Raw genomic sequence first — 25,761 nt, forward strand, 5'->3', positions numbered from 1 at the left:
GTCCTATTTATTGTCTCCGAGTTCAAACACTTCATATGAAGTAAGACTTCCAGCCTCTCTGCTGGGGGAGGGAAGGGGGGTCCGCGCCGCGCCTTGTTCTCCGTTTAGTGGTGCGCTTCCCTCTGCTCTCGGCGCGGCCTGGCCTGGCCTGGCGGTCCTGGGGGTCCGTGGCGGCTCAGGCCGGGCGAGGCGGCGGCGGGGGGCGGCGCCCCAGGAGGGCGGAGGCGGAGGAGGCGGCGGGGCCTGCCGGGCTTCCTTCCCTCGCTCGCTCGCTCGCTTCCTGGCGGCGGCCAATCTCGGCTCCCTCGCGACCCGCCGCGTCCGGCCTGAGCGGGGCGGCGGCGTTGGCGTTGGCGTTGTCGGGCACCGGGCGAGGGGTTTCGCTGCCTCCTCGGCCCAGCCGGGTCCGCGCAGCATGGGTAAGGGGGCGTCCCTGGGGGCTGCTGGGGGGCGGGCGGGTGCTCGGCTGCCCCACAGGCGGAAGGAGGGAGGGGGCGCCTCATGGAAATGGCGTGTCCTCCCCTCCGCTCCGCCTTCCCTTCCTCACTAGGGACTGGGGGCTTGCCTCGCCTTCCGGGTATAATGGGGGGGGGGGACAGGGCTCCCCTCCCGGGGTTGCTGCTGCTGCTGCCGCCGCTCCGCCAAAGGGGCTTAACTACCAGCCCAACACCCCCCCCCAAATGCATTCAGAGCTGGCGGTCCCGCCGGCCTCGGGCGACCCAAGTTTCGGCACCGGAGTGATCGCCCCACCTGGGAAGCGACCCGAGGCGGGCTTCCTCCGAAGCGAGCGCGGGAAACCAATGGACGGACTTCCCGGTCCCTTTGCAGCCTTTCCTTGCCCTCCTCCTCCTCCTCCTCCTCCATTTTGGAAGTAGGCAGAAGGCTTCATCCTAGAGATGGACGCCCATTGCTCGGGGCCGGGAAAGCCGCCTTGTGCCCTCCTTGCTTCCTCCTAGCCCTTCTGCCAGGTACTTATTCCGAGTCTGATTCTGGCGCCTGTGCAGACGAGTGGAAATCGCTGCGTTGCTTTGCAAAAGCCCTGTTCCTGTTAAGCAATCCCCCAGACTTGCACTTCCATGGATTACACTTTAAGAATATTCTGTGTGCTCCTGTGGACACCACGCTTTGTTTTCAGATTAAAATTTCAGGCAAAGTTGCTGTAGACTGTGGTGGAGTGTTAAAGGATGGTTGGTTTCTCTGTTGAGTAGAAGGGCCACTGTCTCTCATCAGTTCCCTTTAAGATTAAATTGGAATTACAAGGGACAGTTGGGAAATTTCATGTAACCTGATCCTGTGTATGATTTAGAAGTCAATAATTGCTTATCCAGAGGAACCGAATTCCAAACAAATGTTTGTGTTTGTTGAATGTCTTGATGGTTTTGGAAATCCACAAAAAGATAGCAGTAAAGCCTGAATCCCCCTGAACATAGGTAAAGGTACCCCTGACCGTTAGGTCCAGTCGTGACTGACTCTGGGGTTGCGGTGCTCATCTCGCTTTATTGGCCGAGGGATAAATAGGTACCACTCCGGCGGGAAGGTAAACAGCATTTCCGTGTGCTGCTCTGGTTTGCCAGAAGCGGCTTTGTCATGCTGGCCACATGATCTGGAAGCTGTACGCCGGCTCCCTCGGCCAGTAAAGCGAGATGAGCGCCACAACTCCAGAGGCGGTCACGACTGGACCTAATGGTCAGGGGTCCCTTTACCTTACCTTTAAATTGGTAACTACTGAAGCAAAGCCCAAGACTCCAGCATATGCTGTCAATGATGACATAGTGTAGTAAAAGAAGCACTTACTAACTTCTTAGTAAGAAGTTTTTATTTGAAGTTTGTCTGCCTACAAGTTACATCTTTCTCTTTCTTCAGAGGTAAATTTGTTGTCCGTTACCTCTTGCATAATTTTAATTACCTTTGTTGCCTGCTAACTGGGCAGTTTTTGATGATGAAAAGACCTGGTTTGCATGTCATGCTAAACCATGGTTTAACAAGATGAAGAGGAGGAAGCTGACAAGAGCCGCAGGCTTCCATGTTCTGCTTGCTTCGAAGTGCACAGCTTGGTAGAAGGACTTGGGAAGCTTTTTTCCTATGTTCCTGAATCACATGTGGCTGTTCAGCCATCACTTCCTTCTGCCTGCGAGGCCAAAAAGGTTGACCACCCTTGATTTAGTGTGGCAGGTGAACTAGGCTAGAAGTTCTGATTCAGAAATTCTTGCATATTATAAATGCTTGTATCTTCTCTACCAAACAGATGTTTAGGACAGCCTGCCTACCCAAATGTGCACTGATTTCTGCTGTGATACTAGGATGAGGTGGGGAAGGAATTTCCTGTGTGTTACAAAGTATGTTTTGCTAGTACCTCGGTTTAAGTACACAACTGGTTCCAGAAGTCTGTACTTAAACTGAAGCATACTTAACCTGAAGCGAACTTTCCCATTGAAAGTAATGGAAAGTGGATTAATCCGTTCCAGACGGGTCCGCGGAGTACTCAACCTGAAGTGAACTTTCCCATTGAAAGTAATGGAAAGTGGAGTAATCCGTTCCAGACAGGTCCGCGGAGTACTTAAACTGAAAGTACTCAAACCGAAGCGTACTTAAACCAAGGTATGACTGTAGTCACATGCCTAGACATATCAGAATGGTTCTAACATTCTATAAATATGTAATGAGTAGGAAGCATTTTCAAAACATACTTATCTACTCCACAATAGTCTTGTGCAAAATTGAGTAAAGGTTTCCTTTGATTATCCTAATTTAAAGTCATCCTTTTATAATCATTTGGGCACAAAGTAAAGTTTAAAACGCAGTATGTGTGTATGTATATGTGTTATACGTATACATATTGTGTAGCAGCCGGGGGTGGGGGAAGAGTGTAGTGGTGGCAAAGCAGTTTCCCAAGTTCAAAACATAAGTTTATTGTTCTAGCCAAAAGCCATAACAAACTTGTATTAGGCAATAATATTAATAAAATAATGTAGAACGTAATCCTTATTTCCCTTGTGCATAGAACGAAATAAAAACCTTTGACTGCTATTAATAATTCATATTTTTATCTCCATAAGTGACTGAAATATAAATTGTTGTGCTTGAACTGTTTAGCCAGAAGCCTTTCTTTCCGTTTTATTCTTTAAAAAATTTTTTTGCCTGTTGCTGAAATGGGAAATGCTGGCATATGTAGAAAATTCTTGTGGTAGTGTGGGTGACGCTATATCAGTCTATTTATAGCCAGAGAGGAGGAAAAACAGCAGACACACAAAAATGGCTAAAATTAACTCTTGATTATTGACTTGCTGTTAACCTTCAGGTCTAAATCAATGACTTTAAAAAAAGAAAAGAGACTAAAATAACAACAAAACATGTCTTCTGGACTTGCACCCTAATCCTATGTAAATAAAGATTACTTCCATGTGATTATGCACAGGATTGTAGCCTAAATTCTTCATTGTGGCCTTTGTGTGGGCACACATAGAGGTCTGCCACACCAGAACAAAGCAATATTTGGAAGGGAGCTACAAACCTCTGGCTACAAGAGGCCCCCTGCCCCCTGAGAGTGTATAAAACTCAAGGAGCAGTACAGTGGTCCCTCAACTTACGAAGTACTCGACTTACGAAATTTCAAGTTACGAATGGGAAAAAAATGGCCGCACGCTTACTTTTTTTTGACATCCGAAAGGAAAACGGTTGCGGTTTAGAAGGGTTTTTTTTTTACTTACGGATTTTAGATGCAGTTTCCTCGACTTAACGATTTTTCCTGTTTTCAATGCATTCCTATGGGAAACCGCTTTTTTCGACTTACAAACTTTTCAACCTACAAATGTGTATTTGGAACAGATTAAGTTCGTAAGTCGAGGGACCACTGTAATTACTATCTTCCCATTACCGTAAGTTCCCTTCTGGCCGCCAAAAGAGCACTATTGTCAAGTTATTTCCTTATCCAAAGAGCTCGTCCTCCTTTTACTGCCCTCTTTGCTTTCTCTTTTCTTTTGTTTAGTTCTTTTCTTTCTTGACTGCATTTTATTCTATCTCTTCCCCCCCCCCGCCATTTCTTTCTTTTTGCTGCTTTATTGCATAGCTGCCAAGTTATCCCTTTTTTAAAGGGATTTTCCCTTATGCTGAATAGGCTTCCTCGCGAGAAAAGGGAAAACGTGGCAGCTATGTTATTGGCCTCAGGGCCTACTGGAGGGCTAGCACCTTGCTATGGGTGAACAGGAATGTTCCTTATTCTGTCTCTCTCCGGAGTATGTTGGATTCCTATTCCCATTGTCCAGTGTTTACTAAGCAGTCCTGCGTCAGTGATGTGTGCATTTTGGGGGGGAAATTGTTAGCCGTTAAATAGTTGATATGTTATTTATTTTGTATTGTATTTACTTGCCTGCCGGTGGTAAAAAAAACCTCTGGTCTGGTTATTTGGCTGTCTGTTTTCCCAGGTTAGGAAGACTGGAGTTTGATAGGAGCAATTGCTTCAGTCTGGGAGCTTCTATAGGAACAGGGGGCTCCACCCCCTTCCTGGCTCTCAGTTGGGTTCTGATCCAAGCAAGGGTTACTGTGTGCTTTCCTGTACTCCTGAGGAGCCCCATGCACAGCTGGTGGACACTTTGCCAGCGGCTCTGAAGTTCTTGCCTGGCTGTTAGTCTCCTCTTCTCCTCATCAGATAAGACGTATCTGATGGCTCCTTGGAGTGAAGACTGTGGCCATGGTGGATATCTGCTGGAGGGCCCAGCTCCTCATCTGAGGAAACCTCGGGTCTGCACAGGGTTCAGTGCTAACACTGGGTGCCATGGTAGCTTCCTCAGGTGAAAGGGATAAAGATTGGAAGGGCAAAGGCAGGTTCAGGCATGGTGTGGGTTGGTAACAGACTTGGAAATCAAACCCTTGCCATTGCATGGACAGATGTAGGCAAAGCCACACACTTCACAATCTTGAATAGGAACTTAGTTACCCTCTCATTTGAGCCTCTCTCTTGTAACTTACAGCCTTGGTATGTTACTCTTCTTTGGTTTTATGAGTATTAAAGCAGTTTTTGAAAAACACACAAGTAGGGCTTGTACTTCCATGTGCCTGAATGACATACAGCACGTTTCCGAGCACAATTCAAAGTGTTGGTGCTGACCTTTAAAGCCCTAAACGGCCTCGGCCCAGTATACCTGAAGGAGCGTCTCCACCCCCATCATCCGTCCCGGACACTGAGGTCCAGCTCCGAGGGCCTTCTGATGGGTCCCTCATTGCAAGAAGCAAGGTTACAGGGAACCAGGTAGAGGGCCTTCTTGGTAGTGGCATCCGCCCTGTGGAACACCCTCCCACCAGATGTCAAGGAAATAAACAACTATCTGACTTTTAGAAGATATCTGAAGGCAGCCGTGTTTAGGGAAATTTTTAATGTTTGAAGTTTTATTCTGTTTAATAATCTGTTGGGAACTGCCCAGAGTGGCTGGGGAATCCCAGCCTGATAGGTGGGCTATAAATAAATTATTATTATTATTATTAACTCTTCTCTTCTCCCTCCTAGTTGAGTATGTTGTGGAGTATGACTATGATGCAGTGCACGATGACGAGCTAACTATTCGAGTTGGTGAAATCATAAGGAATGTGACAAAACTAGAAGAAGAAGGATGGCTGCAAGGAGAGCTCAGTGGGCGAAGAGGCATGTTTCCTGACAACTTTGTTAAGGCAAGTTCATAGCAATTCTTCACTATAACAGTTGTGCAGCTTCAAACATTAAATCATACCTCTACTACTTGACATTAAGCTTGGAGATCAGAACTATTTCAATAATGATACAGCTGAAATTCTAGAATGGTGTGCGAAAGACCTTGATTAGTTTTAGAAATTGGCTGGGAAGATTCTGAAGAGTTGTAAATTTAAGGCTGTGGTTTGTTTTCTTTCATATTGCAGCTTACTATTCGACTTTCCCTATTTATATTTTATGGCATTTTCTTCTTAAGGTTGCAACTTGCAAAAGCTCTGAATTGGAACCCATTCTATTCTTTAATGCCAGTTGTATTCCTCGCTGCAACTGACATAACAAATGTGCAAGGAAAAAGTTATTAGGTTCATGCATATTGCATCACAGTGGGCCAAACTTGACATTACGGGTGGCCGATGAAAATTGTATTCCTGCATCTAGTTACCCCCTTTTCAGCCTTTATGTCTGATTGAGCTTGCACCAATATAATGACATCTAGATGGTGTACTAGATGCAGTTGGATGGAAAAGGGATAGTGTACAGAGTCATTTATGTTTGGTACCTCACTAGTGGCTTTTGGTCCAGAAATGGGTTTGGGTCTTGTCTCCCTCACTGTTCCATTTGAATGGGTCTTCTCTCTGCACGGAAGCTTGTACAGAGTGGTTTTGGAGCTAAAGTTCAAAGGCTTTTTTAAAAAATGCATATCTGTGGCTTAGCACTGGATCCCTGCTTGGGCAGTGCTTCAACTCAGCAGGGTCACTCTCCCTTAGCATCAGCAGATGGGCAGTGTTCCTAATTCCCAGGAAGCCTTTTGATGTGCTGAGGAGGGACCCTTTCCATTGTGGTATGATTTGCATAAGTAAACAAGCTGTGAATGTGGTTAAATGGATTGCTTCTCTCTTGGTGGGGGAGCAGGAAGGGAGGTTGCCTGATTTCCATCCCTCCCCTTAAATCAAGAACTTTGCAGGTAGCAACTTCCTGACAGTAAGAGCTGTTCGGCAGTGGAATTTGCTACCAAGGAGTGTGGTGGAGTCTCCTTCTTTGGAGGTCTTTAAGCAGAGGCTTGACAGGCATATGTCAAGAATGCTTTGATGGTGTTTCCTGCTTGGCAGGGGGTTGGACTGGATGGCCCTTGTGGTCTCTTCCAACTCTATGATTCTATGATTCTATGAACTGAAGTCTTTCAGGGTGAGACATCTTGTGGTTTGCAAGTTTTACTTGTAAGGCTTCCATGTGCTGGTTCTCATGGTGATCTTGCTTCTCAAGAGTGCAAGGGCTCTGATAATAAAGCAGTGCCTCTTTTCTTGCATTTTCCTTCATTTCTTCTCATAATTATATTTTTGTTGGCTTGCCAGGAAGAATAATGGTTTGCCCCCTTTATTTGGATTCTGCTGCATCATTTTGCTTTTTAGGAATGCAGGCTGAGCATGGGAGTGGGGAGAGCAGACTGGAAATTATGACAAAAAGAGGGGTTTTGCGGGGGTGGGGGGTGCCCTACCTGCGCATTCTGAAGTTTGACTTTGTGTATCTGATGGTGTATTTGGTATTGAGAGAGGAGTGTAAGTGGAATATATATTATCTCTTGAAATAGATAAGAAAACCATTCTGGGTTTTGGTCCTGCCCAGTTGTGATCGTGAGTGGGATTTACTGATTGCGTGTTGTCTGCTTTTTGAACTCAAGTCTGCAGCACAAGACAGAGCATCTTAAGATTATTCTAGCCCTTCCTGGAGATGCTGGGGATTTAACCTCCTGCACTGAAAGCAGCTGCTCTGCCACAGAGCTACAGTTTGCAAATGAAGAGGATTTCAGAGAGGCTAAGCATACCATGGGAGGGGACGCGAGTGGCGCTGTGCGTTAAACCACAGAGCCTAGGGCTTGCCGATCAGAAGGTTGGTGGTTCGAATCCCCGTGTCGGGGTGAGCTCCTGTTGCTTGGTCCCTGCTCTTGCCAACCTAGCAGTGTGAAAGCACGTCAAAGTGCAAGTAGATAAATAGGTACCACTCCAGCGGGAAGGTAAACGGCATTTCTGTGTGCTGCTCTGGTTCGCCAGAAGTGGCTTAGTCATGCTGGCCACATGACCCGGAAGCTGTACACAGGCTCCCTCGGCCAGTAAAGCGCCGCAACCCCAAAGTCGGTCACAACTGGACCTAACGGTCAGGTGTCCCTTTACCTTTACCTTTAAGCATATGTTAGGTTAGAGCCGATAAGTGATGAGCCTTTCACTGACTCTGACCATTAGCATGTCAATCCAATTCTAACTGGGTGTTAGAAACAAGCCAACTTTTTTTAAAAAATATATATTTATTAATTTTATAAAAGGAACAAAAACAATTCACATTAATAATCCACCCATACAAAAAAGACACATAAAAAAGCACAACACATAAAAAAGCACAAAAACAAACAACAACAGCAAAAAAGACAAAAGAAGGAAGAAAGAAAGAAAGAAAGAAAGAAAGAAAGAAAAGTATATTACTCTTAACTTTTTCATCACGTTGTGGACTTCCTCAGATCTCCCCTCACTGGGTCCCTATTAAAATTAACCTTTAAGCAGTTTTCACATTATTTTAAACCTCTTATTACAATTCTCTCTATGCCTTTCAATTCAATATCAATCTATAAACCCACAATTTATATTATTAACATTCAAACAGTTAATTCATATCTCCAATATCTAATCTTCCAAAATCTAATCTTGCTATTATTTCTCCCCTTAGCTTATATTTTTACCAACAATGATTCACAATTTATAATATTACAACTTCAATTTCACCCCCCCTCCTGGATCTAGATTTCCCAGGTGGCTCAGCGAATTTTGTAATTCATTCCAGTATCGGACCTTTCCAATCAATCCATCCTGATATCAAGCATTTAAAATTTTTAACCCACTCCCACCCTTTCCCAAAATCTGACTTTTTGAAGACAGCTTTGCTGTTTCTTCCCTTTTCCACCTGTTTCCCAACATCCTCCATCTACCTTCCCACTTGTGGAGCATTCCAATCTTCTTCCTCCTCTTCTTTGCAACACTTAGGTTCTTTATTATTTGTGGCATTGTCTGAAGTTGGTAGTTGCTCTTCTTGTTCCTCTGCATAATCCAATACTGTCTCTTCTCCAAATTCAATATCCAAGCAGTTCCTTTCACTTTCTTCACTTAGTTGTTTATTAGCTTCACGCAGCTGCTTGTTATTCCAGGCCAGTTCCTGTTTAATGTCCAAAAGTTCCAAAAGAATCTTTTGCCACAGATCTTGTGATGATGTTGGGTCTAGAGTCATTTTTGCTTTTTCAAATTCCATGGGAGAACAGCAGATAACAAAGCCGGAAATGACAGAAGTCATATTACCAAACCTCAAGCTCAATTTTAATGTCCACTCTGGATATCTTTCCCCCTTTTAAATCTTGTGTTTATAACTCAAAATCTTAGTCCATAATCATATACACACCTTCAAATTCACTTTAAATTTAACAGATCCAAGTTCAATAAAATAATCCACTCTTTATTAAATCTGTATTTACAGGCACTTTAAAGCAATTCACACCTCTCCCCCTGACCTGCTCCAGGAGAGAATTTAAAGAGTCAAATTCTTGGTAAATTGATTGTTTCCTTTCACCCTGTCAGCCAGGGGTCAAATTACTGCATCTCGTTTCACACAATGGAGGAGCCTGGCTTCCTTTTAAAGCCTTCTGCCGTGACCGAATCTTTTACTTGAAAAATGAAGCTTTTTGAATCTCTTTACTCACGGTGCCCAATGTAGCCCGATCTTCTAATTGGAAAAATCCACCGCTCTCTGCCGCCGGCACAAAGCTTCACCTTGCGAGGGTGACAGTGACACTCGAAAATGGCTCCCGCGACTACCACCCCACTCTCTCCAGGGCTCCTAATGGAGCTTGCCAGGGAGTAGGGGAGTCGCTTTTTGGAGCTTCGCCGAGCACTTCGTCCCCAGAACACTCAATCTGGGGCTCTTTCAGGGGCTGTGTCGCTCTCATGGCTCCCCCCCTCGCAAAGCCAGGCTCCCTCGGAGCTCGAGGGAAATCTCGCCGGACGGCTCTGGCGATGAACCGGAAGCCTCAGAAACAAGCCAACTTGAAGCCGCCAGCATGTTCCCCTCCCCCACCCCAGTATTTCATTTCCAGATTGAAACTGACTAGTCCCCCTGTCGTCGTCGTCCCCCGCATTTTCAGATCACCATTATTGCCCTGCTTCCTCCTACAGCAAGAAGGTGGGTGCCTTTTCACATAAGCAGGAGTTGTGGGGGTTTCACCTTGGAAGTTCCTGAGTGGAAGTTCCTAAGTGACACATCGTTTTATCGTGAGAACCTCTGGAGAAAGCAGCTTTTGGACTGCTGGGAGTTCAGCCCTGCAAAACTGCCACATTTCACTCACAAGCTGAACATTTGAAGAGCAGTACCTAATCTGATTTCTCAATCACTGTCAAGATTACATACAGCAATACATAAATCATTTGAGGTATTTATAAGCTGCCTTTCCATAGTCTAAACCAGGCATCCCCAAACTTTGGCCCTCCAGATGTTTTGGACTATAATTCCCATCTTCCCCAACCACTGGTCCTGTTAGCTAGAGATCATGGGATTTGTAGGCCAAAACATCTGGAGGGCCGCAGTTTGGGGATGCCTGGTCTAAACCATGCTCAAGGAGGCTTACAACATAAAAAATTACAAACACAACAAAAGCCGCCATTAAAATAAAGCATCAAAAAGTACGCAGCCAAATTGAACCATTTCCACACAAATCATAATAAGATCTAAAATACAGATACAAAGAAATAACAGCAAAAACAGCAACCATCTCCCCCCCCCCCAAAAAACCCCACTTCTAACCCAAGATCCAGTGCAAGATTACTGGCCTGTACTCCTTCCACTATCAGGCAGCAACACAGAGTATGTTTCTATCTGCAGAACGTCATTCTTTGTAAGCTATGGATTATATTCCTCTTTCTGCCCCTCCACACCCCATTCCAACAACATCCCTGTGGTCCCTCAGGTAATCCAGAAGCTACCTTAGGCCTGGAAGACCCAGTCCAGCCTCCAGAACAGATTTTGGGGGCTGTGAGAAGAAGCCCTGTTGAGCAAATGGACACCTTTTCTGCTCACACGGGAACAGCATTGGATTCAACTTGCAACCTTTAGCTTTCCAGTAAATACCGTATTCGTCGCTCCAAAGGACGGACCTGACCATAGGACGCACCTAGTTTTTAGAGGAGGAAAACAAGAAAAAAAATATTTTGCTTTCTTTAATTGTCCTAGCATGGGTTCTGGCTTTTGCGCAGGCTCTGCCTCTTGGCAGGGCTCCAGCTTTTGGCCGGGCTCTGGCTCCACACAAGCTCTGGCTTTTGGAAGGGCTCTGGCTCTCGCATTCGCTCCATAGGACGCACGGACTTTTCCATCTTCCTTTTTGGGAGGGAAAAAGTGTGTCTTATGGAGCGAAAAATACGGTAGGTCACGAACACCCCACCATTTGTTCTTTCTGCTATTACTCTTAAAAATATTTATTTGGACTTTGTGAAGCAGTTTTTCAAGTAAATGAATCTTTTGAATAACTATTTCTGATATTAATATTGCAGCCTGAACTGTTACTTTGATTATCTGTTCAAAGCACTTGGGCAAATGAAAGAGCTATTTATTTATTTCAAAACTTCTTACTTTGTAATTGTTTGTGGCTCATGAGCTCAGTCCGAGTGGAGCTCCAGTTCACTGCTGGAGAAAAGGTTGGTGATCTCCTTGTGCAGGTGTGTGTGCTGCTGCTGCTCCTGCTGCTGCTACAAACATCGTATGAACCAGGAAGCTTGCTAGTTGATACTTGAACTTTGGCCAGAGCAAGAACTTGGCTTGAAACTTGGTTCAAAATACACAATACGCACAGACATACCTGGGTGTGTTCAAGCAAATATGTCTTTAGAACCAGTAAGTTCATTTTTCCCTTGTTAAAGGCAGTGATATAGTATGGGAATCACAATCTTTTGTGAGTAGTGGGTGGAACCTAGTTAACCTGTTGTTGTACTCTGATTTTTTAAAAAAATGATTAAGCTGAATGTTTAATTTCATGACCTAGTCTGATGTAATGTCTCTAAATTATGTGAAGTTTTCTAGGTTTGCATAACTGTCTATTTCAGTTCAATTTTATTGTTCTTGGATTCAGATGCTGCTTTTAATTTTTTGGCAAGTTGTTAATAATTTTTTTAGTGAACTCATGAAGATCCAGCTCATCTGAATTTACATACCAGGGAGTGGAGCTCCTCGCAGCATTCCTGCTTTGTTCAGGAAGCTTGCACTGGGCTTTTTGGTACAATTTCGCTTTTGTGCGGTCTTCTAAAATGAAAATACAAATAGACTCTGGTTATCTGTCATTTCCTTAACTCTTGCGCCAAATGTGACAGTTGCTGTAAGGAAAAACTTTACTTCTCTAGTTTTATCATCAGTGCAGACGTTCTTAAATGTGCCTAAAAAGTCAGTCAGTCCTTTAAAGTGTTTGCAAATCAAATCTCTCCTACCATATATTTGTTATGGCAAAGCAAATCTTAGATAACTCTGAGTTTATATAGAGGTTTAAATAAACTGTTTGGGCCAGGAACGACCCTTTTCTGATTCCTTATGAGGAATGGTTGAAGGAGCTGGGTATGTTTGGCCTGGAAAAGAGGAGGCTGAGAGGAGATATGAGAGACACCTTCAAATATCTACAGTGCTGCTCCATGGAGAATGGAGCAAGCTTTCTGAGGCTTCCCTTCCTTCAGTGCAGGGCCAGAGCTTGTTATGAATATTTTAGGCTCCTGTAGTCAGTCTCTCTTCTCACCTCACTTCCCCCCTGTTCTTATCTTTACTAGGAAGTTAAGAAAGAGACGGACTCTCGCGATGATGATTTGCCGGTCAAGAAGGAAAGGCATGGAAATGTTGCCAACCTTGTTCAGCGCATGAGCACTTACGGGCTTCCAGCAGGAGGATTCCTGCCCCCTTCCCAGCCTAAAAGCTTCAAGAGGAGTATGTCATCATTTCCTTGATAGCGAGATAAATCTCTTGTTAGGTGGTGGTATTATTGGGGTACTCTCAGATCATGTGCAAATAGGCCTTGCAGGTTGTTTTCCTAAATTATTTCAGAAAAAAATAATAATGCAAGGATTTCTGTTTAATATATGACAACATATATCCACTGACAGGTATTATACTGCCCCTCCCAAACCATTATTATTCAAATGCTATCATACTTTTCTTATTCACATGTTGACATGATTTTTACATTTATTTTTTAAATTCAGCTGGTAGAAGGAGTTGAGATCTGATCACAAATTCTAACAGCCATGCCCCACTGCTGTTAGATTCTGTACAGCTACTACAGGAAAATCCTTTTGTACCTGCTGGTAGTTTAGATAATCATTAACAGGATCCTGGCAAATGGGCTCCTAGGCATTCTAGACTCCAATCATTTTCCATCTGCTTGGAAGCACCCAGCAAGGGTATCTGCTTTTTCCATCATGCTTTCTATTGAACCGTTGGCAGAACTCTTCCATGCCACTCCTTCTACCCTTAAGGATAGTCCTTAAGAGGTCTTCAGCAAGTTTCCCAAATGTCTCTACAAATATCCCTTCAAATATCTGCATTTGGCCTGTATTAGTGCTGATATCAGGAGGTATTTCTCGACATTGTTCTGAAATGTCTTCCTCCAGAGCCTAAATAGGTAGGCCTCATGACTAGAGGATAATGATGATGCACAAATATGGCTCACTGAATGAATGCATCTTCTGATGACATACAACTTTGCAATAAGAGGGTAGAAAATTTCCCCTTTGGAAGTATGTTTGTGCAAATTCTTAGCAGGATCCCAGACAAACGTGTTTGTAGGCACACTTTTATAAGATCATGAACTTGTTTCAATCCATTTTCAACAGATACATGGATTATGCTCTACATCAGGCATCCCCAAACTGCAGCCCTCCAGATGTTTTGGCTTACAACTCCCATGATCCCTAGCTAACAGGACCAGTGGTCAGGGGTGATGGGAATTGTAGTCCAAAACATCTGGAGGGCCGAAGTTTGGGGATGCCTGCTCTACATCATGGAGCCTTGTAACCAGATACTATGTGCAGCAAGTATCTGCCTGTTCATGTGGATTTGCTCACTTTCTGTTGAAACTGCTGTCAGCTAATTAATCTTTAATGATTTTATCATCGCATGCAATGGTTTATCATTGCATGCGAAAAGAACAATCATCCTTGGGGGACATAATGACAAATCACAGTTTAGGACAGGAACCCTAAGGCTTGCTGTTGCTTGTTCACTTAACATTCAGCCATGATGGACATCTAGACCACAAAGCAATATGTTGGGCTTTAAGCTGCCATGCAAGTCCTTGATCATTCTATAAGAATGCATATCTTAATGGCTTAATTCCGAAATGTAACATATAAAATTGTTTTTAAAGGTAAACTTCACTTTGAGTTAATTTGTTTCTCACTTTCAACAGAATCAAAAAAGCGGCAATGTAAAGTTCTTTTTGAGTATATTCCTCAGAATGAAGATGAGTTGGAGCTCAAGATTGGAGATATTATAGATGTTAATGAAGAGGTAAGCCATTTTACAGAATTATGGGGGATAAAATGAAAGTTGTTTCTCACAGAAATAAATTGACTGAACTATCCACATAGACATTGGGAAATAAACTAAATGTCAGAATGAAGATGTCAACGGTTGACGATAATCTAGAGAAATAGATACTTAGAAATTAGAGGATTAGAGTATTTTGGAAGTATGTAGTATACATAGTGAAATAATGAGGAAGCTAGATTTGATAAGAGAAGGATGTGAAACCTTAAGCTGCCTATTTTATAAAACAAATAGACTTGACTGAGAAGGTGGTAAGGGGTTTCTGTCTGAAGTGCATTTTGGGATATAAAACATTATGGGAAAATAATGAAAATAACTTGCTTAGTGTTCAATTGTGACAGATTCCAAGTACTTGGCAAAATGCAGGAAGGAAGCAGTTGTAATCTGTTTAAAATCACCAGATTGAATAATTCTACTTCTACATCCTCCAGAGGATAAATTGGAGCCCTGCAAAAAAATCTCAGGCTTATCTATTTTATTTATTTAAGACATTTATATACTGCTTCATATTTCTAAGCAGTTTGCATAAAAACAATCCACAGAAAATCACACACACACACACACACACACACACACACACACACACACACACAAACTTACCATGATACTGAACACTAACTTAAACTGCCTGCTGGAACAATACAACCTTAGTTGTGTGCCTGAAGTTCAGCAAGGAGAGTCCTTGTTTAATCTTAGTAGAGAGGGAGAGGCACAGGATTGGGGCCTCTACATGGAATATACAACTTCTAGTACAGGGGTCAGCAACCTTTTTCAGCCGTGGGCCGGTCCACTGTCCCTTACACCATGTGGTGGGCCAGACTATATTTTGGGGTGGGGTGGGGGTGGGAAATGAACTAATTCCTATGCCCCACAAATAACCTAGAGATGCATTTTAAATAAAAGCACCCATTCTACTCATGTAAAAACACCAGGCAGGCCCCACAAATAACCTTGAGATGCATTTTAAATAAAAGAATGCATTCTACTCATGTAAAAACACACTGATTCCCGGGCCGTCCATGGACCGGATTGAGAAGGCGCGTGGGCCGCATCCGGTCCACGGGCCTTAGGTTGCCTACCCCTGTTCTAGTAGCTCCAGGGGCATCCTCCCCCCATGCAAACGAGCCCCATTTGAGGTAGACAAAAGCACCCTGCGAGGGCCAAAGCCTGGAGGCAGGGCCTAGGGAGAGCCTCCAGGCCCAGAGAGAGCAGCCTGGGGGACCACGTATGGTTGTGGGCCTGGAATTCCCCAGCACCTGGCTCTTTGCTTCACCCATACAAGTTGTGGCAAGGTATTGCTGGAAAGATGATGGTGTAACATGTGAATGGAGGGACAGGGGGCGGGTTTGGTGTGTGTTAGTTACAGTATGAAACTGAAAGGGTGAAAGTGGAAACCTTTCCCCCAGGACAAAGCAAGTTCCTGCTCCCCTTGCTAGCCATTCCTTCGCCTCAGGCCGTATCTCACTTCTAAGTACTTTGAGGTAGGAGTTGCCAGTGCGGTGCCCTCCAGCTGTTGTTGAACTCCAGTTCCCATCATTCTGGCTACCTGGGCCATACTGGCTGGGCTGGTGCAAGCTGGATGGCACCATGTGGGTGGGCAAGAGACACTCTAGTCTGTCACTTTAAAAAGCTTACAAAACTTCAGCCTTCGCTTTTGGAAGTGCCTTTACAGGTGAGTTGATCATGACCCATCTGAGCAGTTTTATACATCTCTGTCTCCCTGTTCTGATTTTAACTTGGACACCACAAAATTATCTTCTTTGCCTCAGAGGAAGTTCATTTTCTGTCCCCCACTTCCTTAGACCAACCACTGCCCCCTAAATAGAATGCAACTGGGATGGACCTGGTTATTTGATATCTGACATAAAATGTAGAACTTCCCCTCCCCCTGCTTTCCTACTTCCTCTGCCGCTCTGTCTGCGGTTTGGAGCCGGTGGCAGCGCCTCTCCTTTCCGGGCCAGCTTTCCCGGGCACCTGGTGTGGGGCCAGAAGGCGCACCAAGCTCTAGCCGAAGCCCCACGATGCCCGTCACGATGCCCACAGCACTGCCATGGACTGAGAGGCCGGCAGGTGGGTGGCGATACTGAGCGGGCGGCAAGGCTTCGGATTGGCTGGCAGCAATCAAAGCCCAGCCCCCTTCCTCCGCAGGGTGGGGAGAAGGGGAGGAGGAGGGAGGAGGTGCCGCCGCCGCAGTGGGTGTGAGAGAGGGGCGTGGCAAAAAAATGGCACCCCCCCAAAAAAAATTGCCAAAAAAAATGGTGCAGCCTGAACGATCCAAGCAGCGATTCCAGGACCATCCATGGGCCAGATCCAGAGGGCTATTGGGCCTGATCCGGTCCACAGGCCTTAGTTTGCCGACCCCTGCTTTAGCACATTCACAAGGGCTGCATGTGGTTTGGCCTGCTAAGGCTCTTTCTCTTTTTCTCTCCTCTCTGCATTCTGTCTCAAGCTTGGTCGTGGGGCAGAGCTAATGGCACAATCCGCAGTAGAGAAAGCTAGACTTCTTGATTTGCTGCCTCCCTAAGCTAGTGCAGAATATTAAGCCATTGTTGAATACCAAGGCAGGAGAAACCCTCGCTGTGAGCAATCTGTGTTCTGTTTCATCCCCCAGTGTTAATATTGGATACATATTATCCAATATTGAATTCCTGACCATCTTCTATACAGTAGTTGGCATATTACAAAAGCTGTGAGTTAATTTTCCCTTTGTGTAATAAGTAATATAAGATCATCCTTTCTGCAGGTGGAAGAAGGCTGGTGGAGCGGAACACTAAATGGCAAATTAGGACTATTTCCTTCAAATTTTGTAAAAGAGCTGGAGGACATAGATGACGGAGACACCTGCGAAGACCCGGATGATGCAGGTAGTGTGTCTTGTGTCTGCAGACAGTTATATGGTAGGAGAAGAGGCAGCAGCTCCAATCTTCACTCGTGCAAAATGGGTCAGTGATAAAAACAGTATTTTGATAGACTAAAGGGAAAGGGTCTGCTATTAATTTTCTGAGGAAATGGTTTTTGTAATTGTAATTGTGACTTTTGTAATTGTGCTATTGCTGTATTGATTTAGTATTCGATTGGGAGCCGCCTAGAGTGGCTGGGGAGACTCTACCAGATGGGCGGGGTACAAATAAAAAATTATTATTATTATTATTATTGCAAGATTTTTTGCTGTTGTAATGTATGAAGGTGTCAACTGTCAACTGTAATTCTATTTTAGTTCAAAAATTTAAACCATGTTAAAACAAAAAGTAAAACTTGAAACAAGTCCTACCCTGTTTCCCCTTTTTTAATATGTAGTCATAAAGTAAGCCATGGCAGGGTTTTTAAGCATTTGAGAAATATAAGACATACCCCGAAAATAAGCCATATTTCCGCACCGCAGAAACCAACCCCCACAGGCACCTCCACTCACAGAATCACTCCATGCGGCTGGCACTCCAGGAGCGCGATCAGCTGTGAAGCAGCGCTCCAAGAGCTCCACTTAACAGCTGATCATGCTCCCGCCTTGCTGGCTGCATCCCCGCGCTCCGCCTTCTCGTCCACTGCCGTCCCTGCCGCTTCCGTGCTTGCCGCCACCGCTGGGCTCACTGCTTCTTCCTTGCCTGGCCCGGCCAAGGAGCTTGGAGCGCCCTGCAGCGGCGGGTGGAGCGCCTGAGCCAGCGGCCTCCTCCTGGCCCGGCCAAGGACGCCTGCCGCCCCACCACCCAGAACCGGTGGCTGCTGCAGCACCGAACACTCAAGAGAGCCCAGCAACGCCCTGAGCCGTAAAAACCGTACCGGTAATTAAAAAATAAGACATCCCACTGAAAGTAAGCCACCCTGTGTTCAAGACGGTGTCTTTAAAAAGGGGAAACACTGTAGAAGCAGGCTTTCACATATGTATTAATACATTTTCCTCCTTAACATTGCTTGTTAACTATTTTCACACATTTCCACTCAGAGCCTGTTTTTCCCGACCCGCTCTCACCTGTAACCCCACCAGGGAATATTACTGAGTCTGGGCCTGCACTGATAGCACAGCCAAAGAAAATCCGAGGAGTTGGGTTTGGAGATATTTTTAAAGAAGGTTCTGTGAAGCTTAAGACAAGATCACCCAGTAATGATTCAGAAGAGAAGAAGCAAGATAAGGTATTTTATTTTCCATGTGTAATTTGTGATGTCATCTTTTCCAAAACAGCAACATTAGTTACTACTCAGCATTTCAAGTGTCCATTAGCATTGTGACTTATTTGCTGAAAATTTTTATTCTATTGCTCATTGAAGAGTTGCTGCTTCACAGATGACATTCTGCAACAGTGACTGTTAGCGGCTTTTATGTAGAGCAGCGGCAGGCACAGAATTGTTAAATTGCACAGTATCCCACTTTTTGCATTGGGAGAGGAACATCCTTAGTTTCTAGTTTTTGATCGTTACAGGGAGAAGTTTGAAAATGTGACAGTTAAAAAAAATCTGAAGTTGGGATGCCAATCAACTAGTCACGGCCAAAATGTTCTCAGATATTACATGAAATGAAAAATGCCCTGTAGGTGGCAGAGCAGCCTTCCGTTTGAATGGCGCTGTTGTGTCCACTGGTAGTCAAGGTAAGAGTCAGGGTAGGGAGTCGCATCTGTGGTCCTCTAAGTGTGCCTGTTGAAACACGTTGGGATAAAATCAGCCTGCTGTAGCTGCAGCTACTTTTCTCAAGGCAGTTTTGGGTGGGCACTTGACACATTAGAAGCTGTCGTTTCTCTTCTATACGTTAAGCATCATGTATCACTATAGGCAGATTTGCCTCGGGAAATATATTGGTCAGTAACCTGCCAGGCTTACTTTTGAAAGAGAAAGTGCAGTCTTTCCATATGCCCAGAATTCCTTGGTAGTAAAGCAGTTTTTGTATGTGTGCATTTGCACATGAGCAGCTGTGATTTCTCACATAGTTGAGGTTTGCTCTCTCTCCCCTGTGGGTGTTTCGTCATCCCATTCTGATAGTATAGAGATTTCTCCTGCTCTGCTATTTGACAGGGGATGGAGAGCTGTCTGTTCTGCATGATTCCTTATATGCGGCGCTTACCTGGGTTCTGGTGCTGCTGCCTGTCCTTCGCCAATGCTGCTGTTCCCTTTGGGAATGTGGAAGCCGCATCACAGACCTTGGCAGCTCTTAAGGATAGAGAGTGCACCATTAGAACACAGACCAAGCTGGAGGAAGCACATTCATGTGCTCCATTTGGAGAGGATTAATTCTTAAACTAGCAGCTGTAGAAATATAAATGCAAATCCAGGTAGCCTGACACAGAAAGCAGGTACAAATTGTGTCAGTGTTTGCATATTACCTTTAAGGAACACCGATTTGATCCCTGTACAGTGGTACCTCGAGTTACAAACGCCTCAGGTTACAAATGCCACTAACCTGGATGAGTTACCTCAAGTTGAGAACTTTGCCCCAGGATGAGAACGGAAATCATGTGCTGGCGGCGCAGCGGCAGCAAGAGGCCCCATTAGCGAAAGCACACCTCTAGTTAAGAACAATTTCAGGTTAAGAACAGACCTCCGGAACGAATTAAGTTCATAACTAGAGGTAGCACTGTAGTAGCATTTTAGTTGGCAGGTGACTGTTTCCAACCCAGAAACATTGCTACTGTTCCTAAACTTAAGTAATAATTTTTCGAACAAGAATAAAATTCTTGCCATAGGTATTACATTAAAATGCTTGTTCTACACTTTGTTGATCATATGAACAGGAGCTTTAATTGCAAATTCAAGTATATTTGGCTCTTGCCTAAGGACTGTTTTTAACCTTCACATTTCTTGTGTAGCCATTATTTACTCATCCATCTGGACCAAAAGTAACCCAATTTCCTGGTGCAGCAAAAACAGAAATTGCAACTGAGGTAGCAAAAACAGAAACAGAAAGTAAACAGAAAGGTATTGTTTTATATCTTTATATTGTTTTGTGATCTTCATGTTAAATCTTTAAAATAGAAGCCGTTATTAAAAGGTTTGGTGTTAAGGCCGTGCAAAACTTCAGCAAGCCAGTGTTTTTCTCAAACGAATTCCTCATTTGACGGATGAATAAGAATAGCTCCCTGTCCTGCTGTTAGTATAACTCTCTGTCCCTTTACTACCAACATGATAATGTAGCCCCTCCGAAAATGGGGGAATTATAAAGATATGTTAGAAGAAAAGAGTGGGACATTTAAACTAAAGGAATATGAATAAAACACCACTTAACTGGATGGATCCAATACCACCAAATCCACAGTAAATTTAATGAACATAAACTAAGGCAAGGATTTTTGGAAGAACCTTCTTTATTGGAAAAAATTTTTACTACAGACTGAACATAAAACAATTTCTAAAATGTACAATGTGTTGCTCGAATGGGAGACCAAGGATGAGATGGTGAAGGAGACGATGACGAAATGGGCCATAGATATGGGGAAAATCATACAAATGGATCAGTGGGAACGATTATGGAAACAAACTTGGACATTTACAGCCTCGGAGGGAATTAGGGAGAACATGATTAAAATGTTGTATAGATGGTACTTAACCCCTGTAAAAATTCACAAAATGTATAAAACCAAGGATAATTTATGTTGGAAATGTCGGAAGGAGACGGGGACATTTATGCATGCATGGTGGCACTGCGGGGAAATAAGGAATTTCTGGAACCAAATATTCGAGGAAATCAAAAAAATACTCAAATATAACATAAAGAAAAGCTGTGAATCTTTTCCATTGGGGATAATGGATGACACAATAAAAAAAACAGGATGTGACATTGTTTTTTTACGCCATGACGGTTGCATCCTATTGGAAAAAGCAAGAAATACCCAACATTCTGGAATGGCAGGAGAAGCTATTTAGATTTGGATAATCTGACCAATTCAACCAGAGGGCATATTAACAAGAAATCCCAACAGAACTGGGAAAAATTGGGAGAGTACATGAAGGGACAGTGCCCCGCAGTGAAGTCTTGGGTCTACTTCTAATGCCTCATATTGAGCTGATTTGATTTGATTTAAATTGACAAAGCCAAGTGAAGGTGATTTATTTTGAGTTAAGATACTATTTGAGAATTATAGGATATATGTACAGTGGTGCCTCGCTAGACTAAATTAATTCGTTCCAGGACTCAATTCATCCTACGAAAATTTCGTCTAGCGAGGCACCGTTTCCCATAGGAATGCATTAAAAGTCAATTAATGCGTTCCTATGGGCTCGGGGGGAACTGGTGGCAGCGGCGGCGCTTGTTCTCTTGGCTCGGGGAAGACAGGCAGGCGCTTCCCCGAGCCAAGAGAGCAAGCGCTGCTGCTGCCAACGACAGAGCCGGATCGGACGAAGCTTTAGAAGCTTCGTCCGATCCGGCTCTGTCGGGCGGGGTGGGGGAAAGGTGAAGGAACGATCCTGCGCCTTTCCCCCACCTCTGCCAAGCCCCATGTCGGCGAGAAGCGGCGGCGGGGGAAGGCGTTCCCTCGCCGCCGCGTCTTGCCTGCCTCCCCCGACATGGAGCGCGGCTTCGGACACCTCCGAAACCGCGCTCCATGCCGGCTGTGCGCGGCAAGACGCGGTGGCGGATGAAGATGTTTCCCCGCCGCCGCGTCTTGCCTGCCTCCCCTGACACGGAAGGCAACTTGGTACGTCTCTGAAGTTGCCTTCCGTATCGGGGGAGGCAGGTGGGAGGCGGCGGAGGGAGACAGAGGCGAAGCGCACCGATGGGGGTATGTTTTCGCTGGCTGCCTCCCCCAAGCCAAGGGGAAGGCAGGCGGCAAAACGTCCCCCCATCGGCGCGCTTCGCCTCCGTCACCCAAAAATCTAGTCGGTATTTCTTTAAAGATGATAATTGTCTTTCCTTCAAACTTCAGGCTGTTGTTGTAGCTTGACCTCACAATAAGATTTTTAAATTCCATAGAGGTAAATGTAACCAGGCAGTCTCCTGGTAATTTTTTGGATCTCGCCTTGACTGATCTCACCCTTATTCTGAGCATATTACTTATCTTGTTATCCACCTCTTCTTCCTTTAATTCCAGCCAAGTCGCCAAGTTGTTAACTAGTTTGATTCTGATATTTTCATTAGGTTCTTCTGGGATCCCCCTAAATTTCAGGTTCAGCTGCTTCTGTCTCATTTCCAGCATCGCGATGCTATCCAACAGATCCGGAGGCGAAGCGCACCGATGGGGGGACGTTTTGCCGCCTGCCTTCCCCTTGGCTTGGGGGAGGTGGCTGTGCGCTTTCTCGGCGAAGACAAGCGGGCGGGCTAGGTTTCCCCCACTTGCCTTCGCCGAGAAAGCCGGGTGCCTTCTCAGGGAACGCAAGCGGGGGACACCTAGCCCGCCCGCTTGCGTTCCCTGAGAAAGCCATTAAGCGGAATTTTCGTCTAGCAGGGCATTCGTCTAGCGAGGCACCACTGTACATAGGATTGAGGGGAAGCAGTACCAGAGTATATTAACTAAAGAACCTGAGATGGAGATAAGTGGAAGTCTACCATGGGGGGAGGAGATATAGGGGAAGAAATAAAGGTATATGATTAAAAGGGAAATTAGGAACATAGCTGATAGGTATAGGTTCACTTATAGGTTAAATTTATATGTTTAAATGTATTTTTTTTACCAGTATTTTGATTTTGGGTATGAATGTATGTCTGAACGTATTATCTTTGTTTTTTGTTTTTTTGTGTTTTCTTTTTTATTATTGTAATTTATAAATGAATTTGTACGTTATTATTTTGTATGTTATATTATTATTTATATATGATATTTTATGTTATTATTTTTATATTATTGTCTGTTTGGTGTGTTTGCGAATGTATTTTAATTTGAATTCTAATAAAGTTTAAGTAAAAATAATAATGTATCCCCTCCAGCCCCAGGCTGTGCAGGAGGCTTCTCTCAGCTTCTAGTTTAGCATTCTGCATCTTCCATCACCTCTTCCCTCAACAAGACTCAACTAGTCTTGTGGGCACATGCCTGATGTTCTGAGGAACTGCCAAGACATTGTTGCTAGCTAAATGTTAAACAGTGGTCTTGTTCTGGGCAATTACATGTTGGATTTTAAAAGTACATTTGTGTACAATTACTGTAAATTCAGCATATTTTACTAGCTACTTTGTTATCATCCATCTCCCCAATGCCCTACTGGTGAGCTTTAAACAATGGCATTCATGCAACAGGAGTGCACTGGGCATGTATAATATTTATACTTCTTTTTTTCAGCTAAGGAATATTGCAAGACCTCGTTTGCCTATGAAGGTACTAATGAGGATGAACTTAGTTTTAAAGAAGGTGATATTATTCAAATAATAAGCAAGGTAAGACATTAATCCACGTTCCTTTTCTGTTAGATCTAGGCATACCAAAGTGAAATTTCAAATGTTTTTGGATGTTGTCCAGTAAATTAAAGTTTTGAATGCTTAAACAAACAAGCTAACGAATAAGTATACAGTGGTACCTCGGGTTACAGACGCTTCAGGTTACAGACGCTTCAGGTTACAGTCTCTGCTAACCCAGAAATAGTCAGGTTAAGAACTTCGCTCCAGGATGAGAACAGAAATTGTGCTCCGGCGGCAGCAGGAGGCCCCATTAGCTACAGTGGTACCTCAGGTTAAGAACAGTTTCAGGTTAAGAACGGACCTCTGGAACGAATTAAGTTCTTAACCTGAGGTACCACTGTATTCAGTATTGGACTGTTCTTGGTTCATATGTTTTATAAGAGACTATGATTGAGACTTCTGTACATCTGAATTGGAGCTTCCCTATATAATTAACCTTTATAATATATATTAAATTGCTTGGACATACACCTTGATGATGATGATGATAATTCATTCATTAATTGATCTGTTAGACTTGTTTGCCGTGATACTACCTTGTAAGCATATGCATAAATACGCACTCATATGACAACTCCTGCATCAGTTACTGAAGCCCCAGTTTCTTTAAAGGAAGTGATAATTGCTCCTGGAGAAATGTAGTCTGGACCCAGAAGATGTCAACAATCCTATGCCAATCACTAACATTCCCTTCCTGAGTAAGTGACTGGCCACCTCCAGTCACTCCCGGATGAGACTGTTTTTCTAGAACCATTTCAGTTGAGTTTTAGCATGGTTTTGGGACAGAAACTGCCTTGGCCACCCTGTGGGATGGCCTCTGCCAAGAGAGGGATGGGGAGTAAGACCCTGTGGATTCTCTTGGACATCTCAGTGACTTTCAGTACCATTAGCCATGGTATCCTTATGGATAGATGTTCAGGTTTGGCGTAGGAGGCACTGTTTAGCTGTGGTTCCGCTTCTGCTTATATGGCTAATTGCAGAAGGTGGTGCTGTTGGAACGTTGCTCGACCCCCTTGGCCTTTGGGCTATGGGGCCCTGTGGGATCCCTCTAGGAGAGGTCATCTGGGGATTTGGTCTGAGGTGTCACCGCTTTGTGGATGACACCCAGCTTTATCTCTCTCATCAGGTGCAGGTGAGGTGGTAGATGACCTGAATCGGTGCTTGGGTGCCGTAATAGACTGAATGAGGGTGAACAAACTGAGATTCAATCCTAACAAGATGGGGGTACTACTGGTGGGTGGGTTGTCCACCCAGGTGAATGGTGTTCAGCCCATTCTGGATGGGCTTGCACTCCCCCTGAAGAATTAGGTCCACTATCTAGAGGTGCTTATTGATCCAGCATTGTTGTTAGAGGCTCAAGTAGCCCCTCATAGAGATCTTTTTATCAGCTTTTCTCGCTAATATACCAGTTGCAACCACAGCCAGATGGAAATAGCTTGGGCGTTATGCTAACATTTCCTTTAGAGTGTGGGACTGCCTTCAAGAATGGTCTGGAAGCTGTCGTTGGTCCAGAATAGGACCACAAGGTTTTTAATAGACAGGGTGGGTGAGCCTGTTTTGCCGGCCTATTTCTGAGCCCAGTTTAAAGTACTATTGTTTAAGCTTTAATGGTTTGGGAACAGGTTACCTGGGAGATTGCCTTCTCCTCCGTATATGCTTGCCTGAACCTCTAGATCCGAGTCCCTGCTTTGTATGTTTCAGCCAAATGAGGTTGAGGCAGGTACACAGCAGGTACACAGCACACTTGGCAGTGAAAGGCCGGCTGTGGGTGCCAGGCCTTCTTAGTCACTCAGGCTTTTTAAACAGCTGTTGCTTTAAAGAAACAAAATCTGGGCTGCCATTGTGTAAATTGCATTTATTTTGAAAACTGAGCAGTAAATTAGATTTTCCTCCAAACTGTATGTGTTTTCTGGGAAATAATAATACATATTCTACAACTTTTTAAATTGTTTTTACAAAGAACTGTTTGTTGTTCTAGGATACTGGAGAGGCTGGGTGGTGGAAAGGCGAGCTTGGTGGTAAAGAAGGAGTTTTTCCAGACAACTTTGCAGTTCAGATTTATGAATCGGATAAAGATTTTCCTGTAAGTTCTCACGATCATTTTATAGAAATCATGTAGCCCTGCTTCAAGGCATAGATAGAACAAATACTGAACATATTTAGCTCA

At 44.3% G+C, this 25,761-nt stretch overlaps 1 protein-coding gene across 5 annotated transcripts in view; it reads left to right on the forward strand.

Moving 5' to 3' along the window:
* Positions 1 to 200: 200 nt before the first annotated feature.
* CD2AP (CD2 associated protein) overlaps positions 201 to 25,761 on the forward strand; it is a 50,214-nt gene continuing 24,653 nt past the window's right edge. For 2 of the 5 annotated variants that reach the window (XM_060272348.1, XM_060272349.1), the window contains exons 1-9: positions 201 to 419; positions 5,501 to 5,665; positions 12,518 to 12,667; positions 14,148 to 14,248; positions 17,031 to 17,229; positions 18,228 to 18,415; positions 20,080 to 20,188; positions 23,479 to 23,573; positions 25,573 to 25,677. In XM_060272348.1, coding sequence (XP_060128331.1) covers positions 416 to 419; positions 5,501 to 5,665; positions 12,518 to 12,667; positions 14,148 to 14,248; positions 17,031 to 17,229; positions 18,228 to 18,415; positions 20,080 to 20,188; positions 23,479 to 23,573; positions 25,573 to 25,677 — 1,116 coding nt within the window. In that variant the 5' untranslated portion in view covers positions 201 to 415. Of the gene's footprint in view, positions 420 to 5,500; positions 5,666 to 10,485; positions 11,597 to 12,513; positions 12,668 to 14,147; positions 14,249 to 17,030; positions 17,230 to 18,227; positions 18,416 to 20,079; positions 20,189 to 23,478; positions 23,574 to 25,572; positions 25,678 to 25,761 lie in introns of those variants that run through there. The other 3 variants (XM_060272350.1, XM_060272351.1, XM_035110344.2) reach the window with 3 other exon arrangements.

The sequence above is a fragment of the Zootoca vivipara genome, chromosome 3 (genome assembly GCF_963506605.1).
Source record: "Zootoca vivipara chromosome 3, rZooViv1.1, whole genome shotgun sequence".
Classification (NCBI taxonomy): Eukaryota; Metazoa; Chordata; class Lepidosauria; order Squamata; family Lacertidae; genus Zootoca; species Zootoca vivipara.